At 34.9% G+C, this 11,531-nt stretch overlaps 1 protein-coding gene across 1 annotated transcript; it reads right to left on the bottom strand.

Moving 5' to 3' along the window:
• Window positions 1–866: 866 nt before the first annotated feature.
• Window positions 867–5,198, bottom strand: LOC145063152 (uncharacterized). The gene is made up of 13 exons (XM_079010740.1): window positions 4,926–5,198; window positions 3,265–3,538; window positions 3,095–3,168; window positions 2,815–2,974; window positions 2,704–2,728; window positions 2,512–2,601; window positions 2,251–2,422; window positions 2,097–2,170; window positions 1,824–1,887; window positions 1,565–1,636; window positions 1,358–1,491; window positions 1,205–1,278; window positions 867–1,106 (listed from the first exon to the last, which is right to left on the bottom strand). The coding sequence occupies exons 2-13, from the start codon at window positions 3,485–3,487 to the stop codon at window positions 1,048–1,050; spliced, it is 1,221 nt and encodes a 406-aa protein (XP_078866866.1). The 5' UTR covers window positions 3,488–3,538; window positions 4,926–5,198; the 3' UTR covers window positions 867–1,047.
• Between the last annotated feature and the right edge of the window lie 6,333 nt (window positions 5,199–11,531).

The raw sequence follows: 11,531 nt of genomic DNA, 5'->3' as shown, positions 1-11,531 counted from the left end.
TTCATGTTAGTCAAATGAGTATCACCCTATATTGTAAAATAGAATAGGATTGAAGGTGAGAGTTAGAATAGGATTGGAGGTGAACTCTCAAGCATTTATATACTTTGATACTGTTTGGAATATCACATGTCTAAATCATTAAAAAAAAATTATTTGAAGAAAAAACTAATTGTCGAAATAAAAATATTCGCCGCCCACCGCATTGCACGGGTATCTCATCTCTCTCTCTCTCTCTCTCTCTCTCTCTCTCTCTCTCTCTCTCTCTCTCTCTCTCTCTCTCTCTCTCTCTCTCGGGTTAGACTGTTTTTTTCAGCATTTTTACTATTTACAAATTTTTTTTGTCATCTTTTAACTGTCGCATCTCTCTCATATATATTTATTGGCTACAAGTTAGGCTTCAGAATAACCTTAATTGTCTTAGTGGTACTGAAAATTTTGGTATCTCTATGGTATTAGTTAAGTTATACACACCTTCAAACTTAACCTCAATGGCCGAGTCAAAAATTTTGATATGAGGATACAAACATTGTCTATATATTCTACGTAGTTATCATATCCTGGGCATTAAAAAAACATGTTACAATCTTTTTAGCTGTGGATACAATAACATAGCGCATCTTTACAAATACTTTTTTTTTATATATATAAAACAATTTTTTTGGGAATGCTGTAGTACCCGCAACGCCCCACTCCGCCACTGCTTGGCCTGGTGGTGCTGAAAAATTTGGTATTGATACTAAGATACCAGTACCGGCACCGTTATCGTTACCTACAATTCAGTTCAGGATTCGGTATCATCATTTTGACCAATTCGATTTTTGGTACCATCCGTTTAGTACCGACCTCACCCGACTATATTATAAATATTTCCTCATCAAATTCAGTTTCTATTTGTATTACATAAACATAAATACACAAAATATTACAACAACATTTATATGCATGTGAGAAAAGAATAATTGTCATGTGGGATGATTATTTACAAGCCATAATCATAATCATTAAATATTACAATCGCTGATACACATTCTTCATTCTTGATCAGTTTCATGCGGGTTGTTCTACTTGTCTGTTTTTCCACACGATTGGAGCTACCAACATCCACACTACAAACATACATACATAAAATCATTTCACAAAAAATTGGTTTTTGGTAATTTATCAAAAAGTAAAAAGTGTGTATATTGGAAGTTAGAAAACTCACAGTAAACGCAGACAGCTAGCCACTCATTTACTATTCTGACCCAAGTACTCGTCCAACCAACATCGATAGTCCACCTGCATTTATAGAGGGCAATTTAGTAAATTCAGACAATGAACGTAATTAAAATTTCAAAGATCTTGTCGTAGAGCTTACTTTTTCATGGGGTGGTGATAATTCCAGCCTGTCAACAACATTGCAAAATACATTGCTCCCGTGGCAAACACAAGGTGGAAGAAACCAAAACCATATGGCACTGCGTCTTCATCTTGTGTTTCATCCTTTTTAAACTGCATATTTTATATTACAAAAATAATATTATTAAATTTTTAATAAAGGTGGTATATATTTTATTACACTTACCTGAAAGCATTTAGAATCAATTCCAGTTGAAAATGTCGCGATAACGATTGCAAGTACAGCAACAACAAAGCTCTGTTAATTAATAAATAAAAAGTGAGTCAAGAAACATTATATCTATATTTAGTGTACTATATAATATATATAATCTACTTTTCATACAAATCAATTTTAGAGTTTTGAAATTTTTTTAAACCAATATTTTCTAATTCACTCATTTGACCCGATATCCATAAAATAAATTCAAAATTCAGGGACTTACTATGATGGTTAGCCAGTCTCTTGAGGCTTCAGATTTCCTAAGACATTTATCATCTGGCGGTTCACTGTAGGCACAAAGACGTGGTCAAGTTGTAAGCAACAAGACTGCAAAACAACGTTACAGTTTGTTACACAGGACATGACATCACATAATACACTATACAGAAACTTAAAAAAATTATGAGCATGTCATTATCCCATTTAACAAAAAAATACAGTTTTTTTTTTCATATCGTGTCATGTGTAACAGACTGGATCTAAAAGCGAATTGTACCTTCTGATGGCAGACCAACATAGGAACACGACATAAAGGCCCATAAAACCTGGAGTTAAGAATCCGGCGCTGATCTATTTAACATAAATATATATATACAATCAATATGACGTGACACTGTGACGAATGGAAATATTTGAATGATTAAAATTACTTTTGGGTGAAGAGAGACGCTTGTCATAAGTTGTAGTAGTACGAGTGTCCATGTGATGAAGAAAATGTTGAGTAGACAGCTCGGTTGTGGTGTGTACCAAATGTACATCAAAATGATTCCTAGAATCGATACGATGTATGCGACAGTTGCAAGCAACATGGAATGGATGTGACTGGACAAGAACAGTTTCTTTGTGTTATTTCTTTTTAACTTAATGGACTTAATGATTTTTTTTAATAAGAAAGCCAGAGAAATTTTTACCATCTGACGGCATATTTTTCGGAGAGACAACAATCATTGAGCCATGTAATGAAACTAATTATACTTATTAGTTGAATCAGTAAAAAGACCCTACAAATATAGAAATAGACAACATAGTTTAGAACTTGTCATATTTTCTTAAAAGTCATTAAATGACAAAAAATGCAATGGTTAAAAGAAGTTAATTAATACCCTGCACCAAAATGTGCTACATCTCCTGCAAAAAAAAAAAAAATTAAACATGTCAAATTAATGCTAATAAGGAAATTCTTGAATGATTAAAAGTATAATGCTATTACTAACCATATATTAAAATCATTTGCGTAGGAAGAAAAAATGGCAACACAATTAGGGCAATCATGAGGAAAATTTTAGCGGACCACCAACCAGAATGCCATAATTCTTTTCGTACATGTAACTTTGAGGTACCAGCGGTTGAGAGAAACATTGTTAAATAAAATATCTAATATTATATATTATTAAGGCTTTTACCAAAAAATAGAAATGAGATATAAAAAGATAAAAAAAAAAAAAACATTGAAATAGTTAGTTGCTATATAAATAATGAGATATAAAAGGATACAAAACATCCCATGCTCACTCTCAAAACTCCTTCTGTGCCTAAACAATCTTTACCACCTTGACAACTTTTCAATCCTATAACAAATAAATAAAAACAAAATTCAAAACATTTTCAATTAAAATTTAAAAGTAATATAAACATTAATTTTTTATATCATATATAAATCTTACTCTTCATTTCGGTCAATGCGCTAGGTCCATAATCACGAACAGCCCACGCGAGCAAATTCGCTAAAAGAAACATGAGACTGTATACATATCTTGCCATCCACGGATTGGATCCATGGCGGAATTGGGTCAACCAAGAACCCGTTAACAACTTTGCATATCGATTGCTAATACTATTTGATGTTGATGTCTCCTCCATTCCAAGTTCTACTCTTGATATGATCATTACACGATGCGAATAGACCTACTGAAATTACTCCACCGGATCCCTTCTCATCTATAATTACCAGTATATCAAAATATTTCCTACGTTAATTTGGTCGATGTATTTAAAAAAAAAGAAATCAATTATTTAGGTTTAGAAGTAGATTCGAGGGTGTGCTTGTTAGCCTTTAGAAAAATTTAATCTGAATATTGATATTTTGGATTTAGTAAAATTAAGGCTATGTGACTAAATACACGTCGAGACAAAGTTTTGTGACTTTTTTTTTTCTCTATTTGTAACTTACATAGATGGAAAATGATTATGAATCTTTATATCCTTCTTTTTGTTGTTATGACCACGAATCAATACAAATGTTGCATACGATTCCACTAAGCAATTCTCGATTACAACGATCGATACGTGGATTGGATCTCTACATTTTTTCTAACCTAACTTCAAAGTGACCTCTCTTTTCAAGAGTCAAGGAATGTATATTTATATTGATATATTAGTGATACTAATTAAAAAAAAAAAGATAAATTAGTACATATATTCTTGTTAGACATTTTATACATTTTAATCGATGCTATGTATTCTTCACTTTAAGGATACAAATCCAACAAAATAAGCATAAGCAAAAACCGTTCTTTATCTTTTATACATTTATGTATTTAGCTTTGTCGTTATTTCTAATTTAGCAAAAGAAGATAAAGTGCGTTATGGACAGAAATATACATGCATAATATCAACTTTAGGAATCTTTTACCTAATTACGTGTACGTTTATATTCCGTTTATGTCCACTAATGTCATAACTCATAAATGAATAAAGTTGATAATAATAGTGATTTGTGAAACGTCAACAATCAAATATAACACGAAATATAAAATAGGAGCATAATATTTATACTATTGGTTTAAATATCTAACGAGTAATTCCTAAAGTTAATTTTATAATTATATCTGTAACATCAGCTACTACAAAATTAAAAAATGGTGTAATTAAGGTACAAAAGTGTGATGCAATTGTATTTGTTCATTCTTTTCGTGCCCCTTAAACTACCAGGCGTAGAAATACTTTACACGCAATAAGCATTTGTACTGTACAAATGGCAGACGGACGTGATTTTGTAACCCCACTATGAAGGCGATGATTACGACGCCAGGATCACGAGGAATCCATTGTAATGCAGAAATCAGACTAAAAGCAATTGGTGATAAAACAGAGGAGGATAATCGAACACATTCAACAAAATGACTAGAAATAAGATGATAATCGAAAGCATTACAACAAGGAGCAATATTGAAACTTTAAAATCGACTGATCTGTAGTCTCCAGATCTTATGAACATAAAAAAACAGAGCTTAAATCACACAGAGGGTTAACTATTAACTATTAAGCATATACTTATATACCAACGGTTTGATTTAATCAGATTAAAGTAATTATGAAAACATACCTGATGTGAAAGGAGCTGAAAAAATGTAAGAACTGCGATCGATAAGATTATATTGTAATCCGTGAAAGGAAATTTTTCGGGTTTTCTTCGGAAGCAAGGTTTGAGAGAGAGAAAGAGAGAGAATCCACCGCTCCACCGGAACACCACCACCACCACCTACACAAGTCCGGAAGCTTTTTACAAGGAGAGAGAGAGAAGAAATCCTGCTTTTGAGTTATTTTAATGTGCTCTTTTTCTCTTTTCTTTTCAATCTTTTCATACCTAATACATACATATACATATATACCTATATATATATATATATAGATATATTTATATACAGGGAGAGATTGCTTTAGGAGGAGGAGAGGGTTAGTTTTGGTATTTGACTCTTCTTTTCCCGCCGAATGGCTGTTTGATACGTCGTAGCTAAAAAAAAGAGAGGAATTACTAGGTAAAATGAAGAGTAAATTACACGAATGGTCCCTATGGTTTGGGTTAATTTGCACGTTTAATCCCTAACTTATTTTTTTAACTCGGAAGGTCCCTACTGTTTGTTTTTGCTACGCGTTTGGTCCTTATTGTTTGTTTTTGTTACACGTTTGGTCCCTATCTTACCTAAAAAGACTATTATTTAAATAGGAAAAAATAGTGGGATAGGTAAGGTAGGTGAAGGAGGTGGGATTGGGGGTGTGTTAATTTAAATAAATCAAAAAATCAAGGGCAAAATAGTATTTTTAGGTAAGTCAGGGACTAAGCGAGTAACAAAAACAAACAGTAGGGACCTTCCGAGTTAAAAAAATAAGTTAGGGACCAAACGTGCAAATTACCCTAAACCATAGGGACTATTCGTGTAATTTACTCTAAAATGAAATTCCAACAACATACTTTAAAAATTACATATAATTCAACCAAATCGTACATATAATAAATAAAGAAAAAGTAAAAAATAATCATTTTTGTTATTTTTAAGGCACCTCCAATTCAATGATTAAACTCATAAAGATTTTTTTTTCTTTTTAATCTTTTGGTTAACCTTTTCAAAACAGTTTTTTCTTATATAATTTATCATCTTTTTAAAAATGTCACTTTATATTAAAAATCTAGCACAACCCAAATGATAAATGATAGGGTGACCGTTTAGGACTAATCGTTCTATGAGTCCTAATTTTTTGTTGGGCTATATGTATCTTAATATATAATTGTTAGTTTATTTAAAAAAAAAAAGTAAGATAAATTATAGGAAACCAGAATGAGCCAACTTTAAAAGCGTGAATATGATAGATTAGTGCAAGAACAAATAAGCAATAACATATGTACAATTATCGTTGTTCATAAATAAGGTGGGTAGGTGCAACCAAAATGGGGGAAATGAAATCACTGAATTGTAAACTAACGACCAATTAAGCAATGAAACAACTATAAGACGATTTAGTCCATTATGTCTTCTCAATTTCTAAGTTTTAACAATTAGAGTCTCAGAACGTATAAATTTTGTTAACTATTCTTGTCACTATAACACTAATAGAGATAAGTTTTTGAAAATTGAAATCAGAGTACTTTTTTTTCACAAAAATGTTGTGGAATTTGTTTCCAAAAAAACACGATAAATACGTTATCAAAACATTTTCAAAGAAACATATTTTATTCATTTTAAAATGTTTGGGATGTCATCGTCAATACAAAAACATAGGCATAAACGGAACTTACATTTATTTACACCAGTGGTCTACATATCTTTAAATCTCTCAGTGTAATGTGACTTCATATCAACACCTGTGATATAAATAAACTGAGTGAGTCAGGTTGGGAAACCTGGTGAGTACATTGTAACACCCTGTTCTAGATTATTATGTGATTTAAGGCCCGTGGGCCTTAATCCGAGTTTGAGAAGTTTTTGAGGCATTAAAAGAGAAAGGTTATGCCCTTTTGGGATGTGGGTGAGGTAGGTTGTGTGATAAAAGAGTTCGGTTTGTGCTTTAGAGCCCAAATGTATCGTTAAGGCGCTGGTTCGGGCTTTTCATGAATTTTGGATCTGATTTCAAGTGGGATTCAAGAGGAATAAAGTTGAAAGAAATGTAGGACTTCTCGTTAGCTCTCCGTGGATATAAGGATCGTCGGAAACGGACTTATAACGAAGAAGTTATGGCCTTCAGAAGTTTTGTGGTTTCAGACTTAGCCGAGTACGCTGGGCGTACCATTTGAACGCTGGGCGTAATTTGGAGTACACTGGGCGTACCATTTGAACGCTGGGCATACCATTTGAACGTTGGGCGTACGCGAAATAGACCTGAACGTTATTTTAGGGTCTTGGGCCCTATTTAAGGTCCTTATCTCATAACCTAACCCTAATACCTTCAGCCTCCATCCCTCTAAACTCTAGAAATCGACCTTAAGCCTCCATTTGAGTGATTCTTGAGCATTTTGGTGATTTGGCGAGTTTTTGGTGCATATTATGGAAGAAGGAGTTTCTTGAGGAAGCATTGCTTGGCTTGGAGCTTGTGGATCCAAGCCCTAATCATGTTGATCTAGCTCCAGAAAGCATAAAGTTTGAATCTTGGTGGTTTTCTCATATGGATCTAGTGGGGTGATGACTTATTATGTTTGGCCTTTGAAGAAGAAGGAGCTTTGAAAGAGAATAGCTTGAGCATCTAGCTTTTGGATCTATGATCTACTCTTGTTGGTGCATCTTCCAGAGGTATCAAGTTTGAAACTTGCTTATTGTTGTACTAGTTTTGTTTTGGGTGCATTTTGGGGGGTTTTTGGTCCCAAAGATTGAAGATTTATGAGTTGTTAAGCTACATAGCCTAATATATGTCCCTTTAAGTGTTTCTAGTGGAAAGGATTCATAAAAATGAGTCCTTGGATGTTGGAATCAAACCATGCATGAGATATCAGAATTTTGAGTAGTAAAGAGAGAGTTTTTGTGTTTGGGACTTGATCAGCCATGCAAAGGCTTAAAGTCACGAGCTTTATTGAGTGTGAGCCTTTATGGAATCCAGATCTAAGAGTATAGCTATGGTCTTAACTGATTAAGACCAAAAGAGTTGAAAAGGTAAATCTGGGCGTACGCTGAGCGTAAATCTAGTACGCCCCGCGTACTAGGTTGGTGTCCCCGATCAGGATTCGTGTTCGATGGAGTACGCTAAGCGTACCAAGGGAGGTACGCCCCGCGTAACCCCACTGTGGACTTTTTGGGCTAAGTCTTATTGGGCCTTAAGTGTTGGGCCTGGAGTTTGGGCTTGTTGTGGAGACCTTATCTGAACTTACGCCCAGTGTAAGGTCTCCACATATCGTAGTCTCGGTGGTGCTACGCGTTCACTCCTCAGACCAAGTAGAACACCTGTACACGAGGTGTACTTCTTTCCGACGCGGGGCGTACTCCGGACGCTAGGCGTCCCTTTGCTATGTTGGGCGTAACCCTCGCACCAGGTGTCACCATCCGAAGCGAGTTCATCCGACGGCTAGGAGTTCGGCCACATCATCATTTCATGCATCAGCTTCGCACGTTGTACACTTAACTTCTAAAATTCGTATATTTTGCATACGAGCTCCGTTTTTGACGTTCTTTATATCCACGCGAAGGCGGGGACGTACTCTACAACTTTCATTTAGACTTCGTTGCCTAATTTTGACTTTATTTTAAAAGTTATATTATTAACAGGCCGGGACAGGATTGGTCCGTTAAAAATTTATAACTTCTTCATCCGACGTCCGTTTTCGCCTATCTTTTTCTCGTTGCGCTACTCTTAACGAGATCTTCGATTCTCGTTTAGGTCGTGTCGGCTAAAAACCACTCGGTCTATTATTTGAATTTCGGGTTGTACACTGCTAATCCGAAACTTCGAAAAATCATAACTTCTTCATACGAAGTCAGATTTGGGCGTTCTTTTTATGGATGCTCTTGGTTTAACGTATTCTACGAATTTTTTTTAGATCGCTAAGGCTAACTTTCGCTCTATCATAAATTCACTATTTACGCTTCCCGGTATCGTGCCGGTTTTGTTGCGAAACTTCGACGGGTCATTAATTCTTCGTTATAACTCGGATTTCGGCGTTCTTTATATATACGGAAACCTTGTAACATAAACTACAACTTGGTTAAGATTATTCATTCTAAATAATATTTTGCCGACAAGTCATTTTCAACACTTATTGCCTCTAATTTGACTAGTGCGGATCTACGGGCGTTACAAAAGACAACCTATATCATTCGAAGTTGTTTACTTAAAGTCTCGCTGTGGAAGGGACTTATAAGATTTGGTAAAAAGGGAAATTGAGTCCAAGGTTTATTGGACCGTTTAAAGTTCTTCAGAGGATTGGGAACCAAACTTACAAAATAGAACTACCAGAAGAACTAGAAGGTATTCATAACACCTTCTACGTGTGTTATTTGATGAAGTTCATGGGAGAAGTTCCCGATATCATTCCAATTTCTGAATTAAGGTTGGATGAAAGTAAGATGTTAATCGAAGAACCAGAGGTAATTGTTGACCGTAAGACTAAGAAGTTGCGATGCAAGATGGTCGATTTTGTGCTTGTGCGATGGAAACATTTGAATGTGCCAAATCTCACCGGGGAAACAGAGAGTGACATGATGAGTCACTATCCGCATTTGTTTGCTGATGTATGATTCCGAGGACGGAATAATCCTAAGAGTGAGAGAATTGTAACGCTCGTGTTTCTAGGCTAGGCATTAATGATGATGTAATAGTCTAGTTCAACCTTTGTAATTTGTTTTGAAGTAATAAGATGTATTATTTAAGTATTATGTGTTTTATACTTAATTATTATAATTTAATGAATTAAGGATAAAAATAAGCATTGAAAATAAATATTAGATAAACCCGATATCTATGGAGAAATTTGTAGTTAACGAAAAAGGATTTCAGAGATATAAAGAATATCAAAATCCGAGTTACAACGTTGTGTGATGTAAAAAGTGAGTTTTCGATAAAGTGCTTTTTAGCCTTAGTAATCTAAACAAAAGTCATAGTGTTCGTTAAACCGAGAGCGTGCATAAAAAGAACACCAAATTTGACTTTGTATGAGGAAGTTATGATTTTTCTAAGTTCAACTTAGCTGTATGCAACCCGAAACTCGAATTTTAGATTGAGTGATTTTTAGCCGAAACAACCTAAACGATAATCGATGATCTTGTTTATAGCAGTTCGACGGTAAAAAGGCAGACGCAAACAGATATCAGATGAAGAAGTTATAAATTTTTAACGGACTTTTTCTGGCCCGGCCTGTTTAAAATATAACTTTAAAAATAAAGTTAAAATTAGCCGATGGATTCTAAATGAAAGTTGTAGAGCATAGTCTCACCTATGCATGGATATAAAGAATGTCAAAACGGAGTTCGTATGCAAAAGTTACGAATTTTTGAAGTTTGAAAATTCGAAGTATGCCTAGCGTAATCGTGTTCACGGTCCGAGATTGGCCACGTAGCCCTACTCATTCGCATGATGGACACGTGCCGTAGCCTTGACGCGCACGGGCTGATCTCTTTGTACGCCCAACGTACTGGATGTACGCCCAGCGTACTGGTGGAAGAGGCAGTACGCCCCACGTACTCTAAAGTTACATCCCGCATACTCTAAAGTTAAGCCCAACATAACTCGAGTATTCAGCCCCTATAAATAGTGGCCGATGCCATCCGAATTTGTGTTACAAACTTTCATTCTCTTACCCTATACTTTCTTCTATATTGCAAAAATTACCCCCAAGCCTATTATATCATCCTAGCATCATAAGCAAGCCTCGGAGATCCCGAAGATCCCGAGAAAAGAGTTTTTCAAGACGAAACTCTGCCTGCGTGAAGCCCGGTTTTTGGGAAAACATCCTGGTTTTATTGGAAACGATCGTTTTAAGAAACAAAGTGCTGTCTGATTATCGTTAAATCATGTGAGTGTATAGTCACTTTCATCTTACACATAGATATGAAGTATTTTTTTATAAAATATGTGTTATGTATATTTGAGATGAGTGTTGAATAGTTGTTTATTCATGTTTTAAACTGTATATGTATTTTTATCTACAAATATGTTGGGTAAAACATTGGTAGATGAAATAGTTGATGTGTGTTAAAATGATGAGAAGCCTCGATATTGTCATTGTTTTAGTCATCTAGCGGAGTATAGATGACGACCACGGACCTTTCTAGACAGTCCAGTGGAACGCTAGCAGGCTCGTGACTTGTAGGTTTTTGTGAACTTAGTGTTCAATGGTACACTCTATCTCCCACATGGTTGCCTTATTTGACATAAATTGCTGAGGAATCCCTAAAGCAGTGTTGTCACCCCGATGAAAATCCTTAGGCTAGGTCCCTTATGAAAGGTGTTTAGGGACGTAAAGTGATGATAACGAGAACGGATAATCAGGGTTATTGTTGTTTGATGAAATTAATAAATTTATTGTTGGTTGATGAAAATTAATAAATTTATTATTTGTGGGTTGAAAACCTTATATGCTCACCAGGCTCCCAAGCCTGACCCACTCAGCTTTCTGTATTACAGGTAGTGGACCCAGAACATAGTTGGATGATGATGAGGGATTTTTGGATTATAGGCCACTAGATGTAAATATCTGTTGTAAGGCTTATAATGTACTGTTTATGTTTTTGGT

The sequence above is a fragment of the Lactuca serriola genome, chromosome 7, assembly GCF_051521515.1.
Source record: "Lactuca serriola cultivar US96UC23 chromosome 7, Lser_US96UC23_V15, whole genome shotgun sequence".
Classification (NCBI taxonomy): domain Eukaryota; kingdom Viridiplantae; phylum Streptophyta; class Magnoliopsida; order Asterales; family Asteraceae; genus Lactuca; species Lactuca serriola.
This window is presented reverse-complemented; position numbering and strand designations above follow the sequence as displayed.

Excerpts from the sequence above, each read along its gene's own strand:
- LOC145063152 (XM_079010740.1), bottom strand. The coding sequence starts at position 3,487 with ATGATCATATCAAGAGTAGAACTTGGAATGGAGGAGACATCAACATCA. Across the intron at positions 2,729-2,814 it reads GCAAATGATTTTAATATATG|GAGATGTAGCACATTTTGGT; the intron begins GTTAGTAATAGC and ends TTTTTTTTGCAG. Across the intron at positions 2,171-2,250 it reads GCGTCTCTCTTCACCCAAAA|ATCAGCGCCGGATTCTTAAC; the intron begins GTAATTTTAATC and ends TATGTTAAATAG.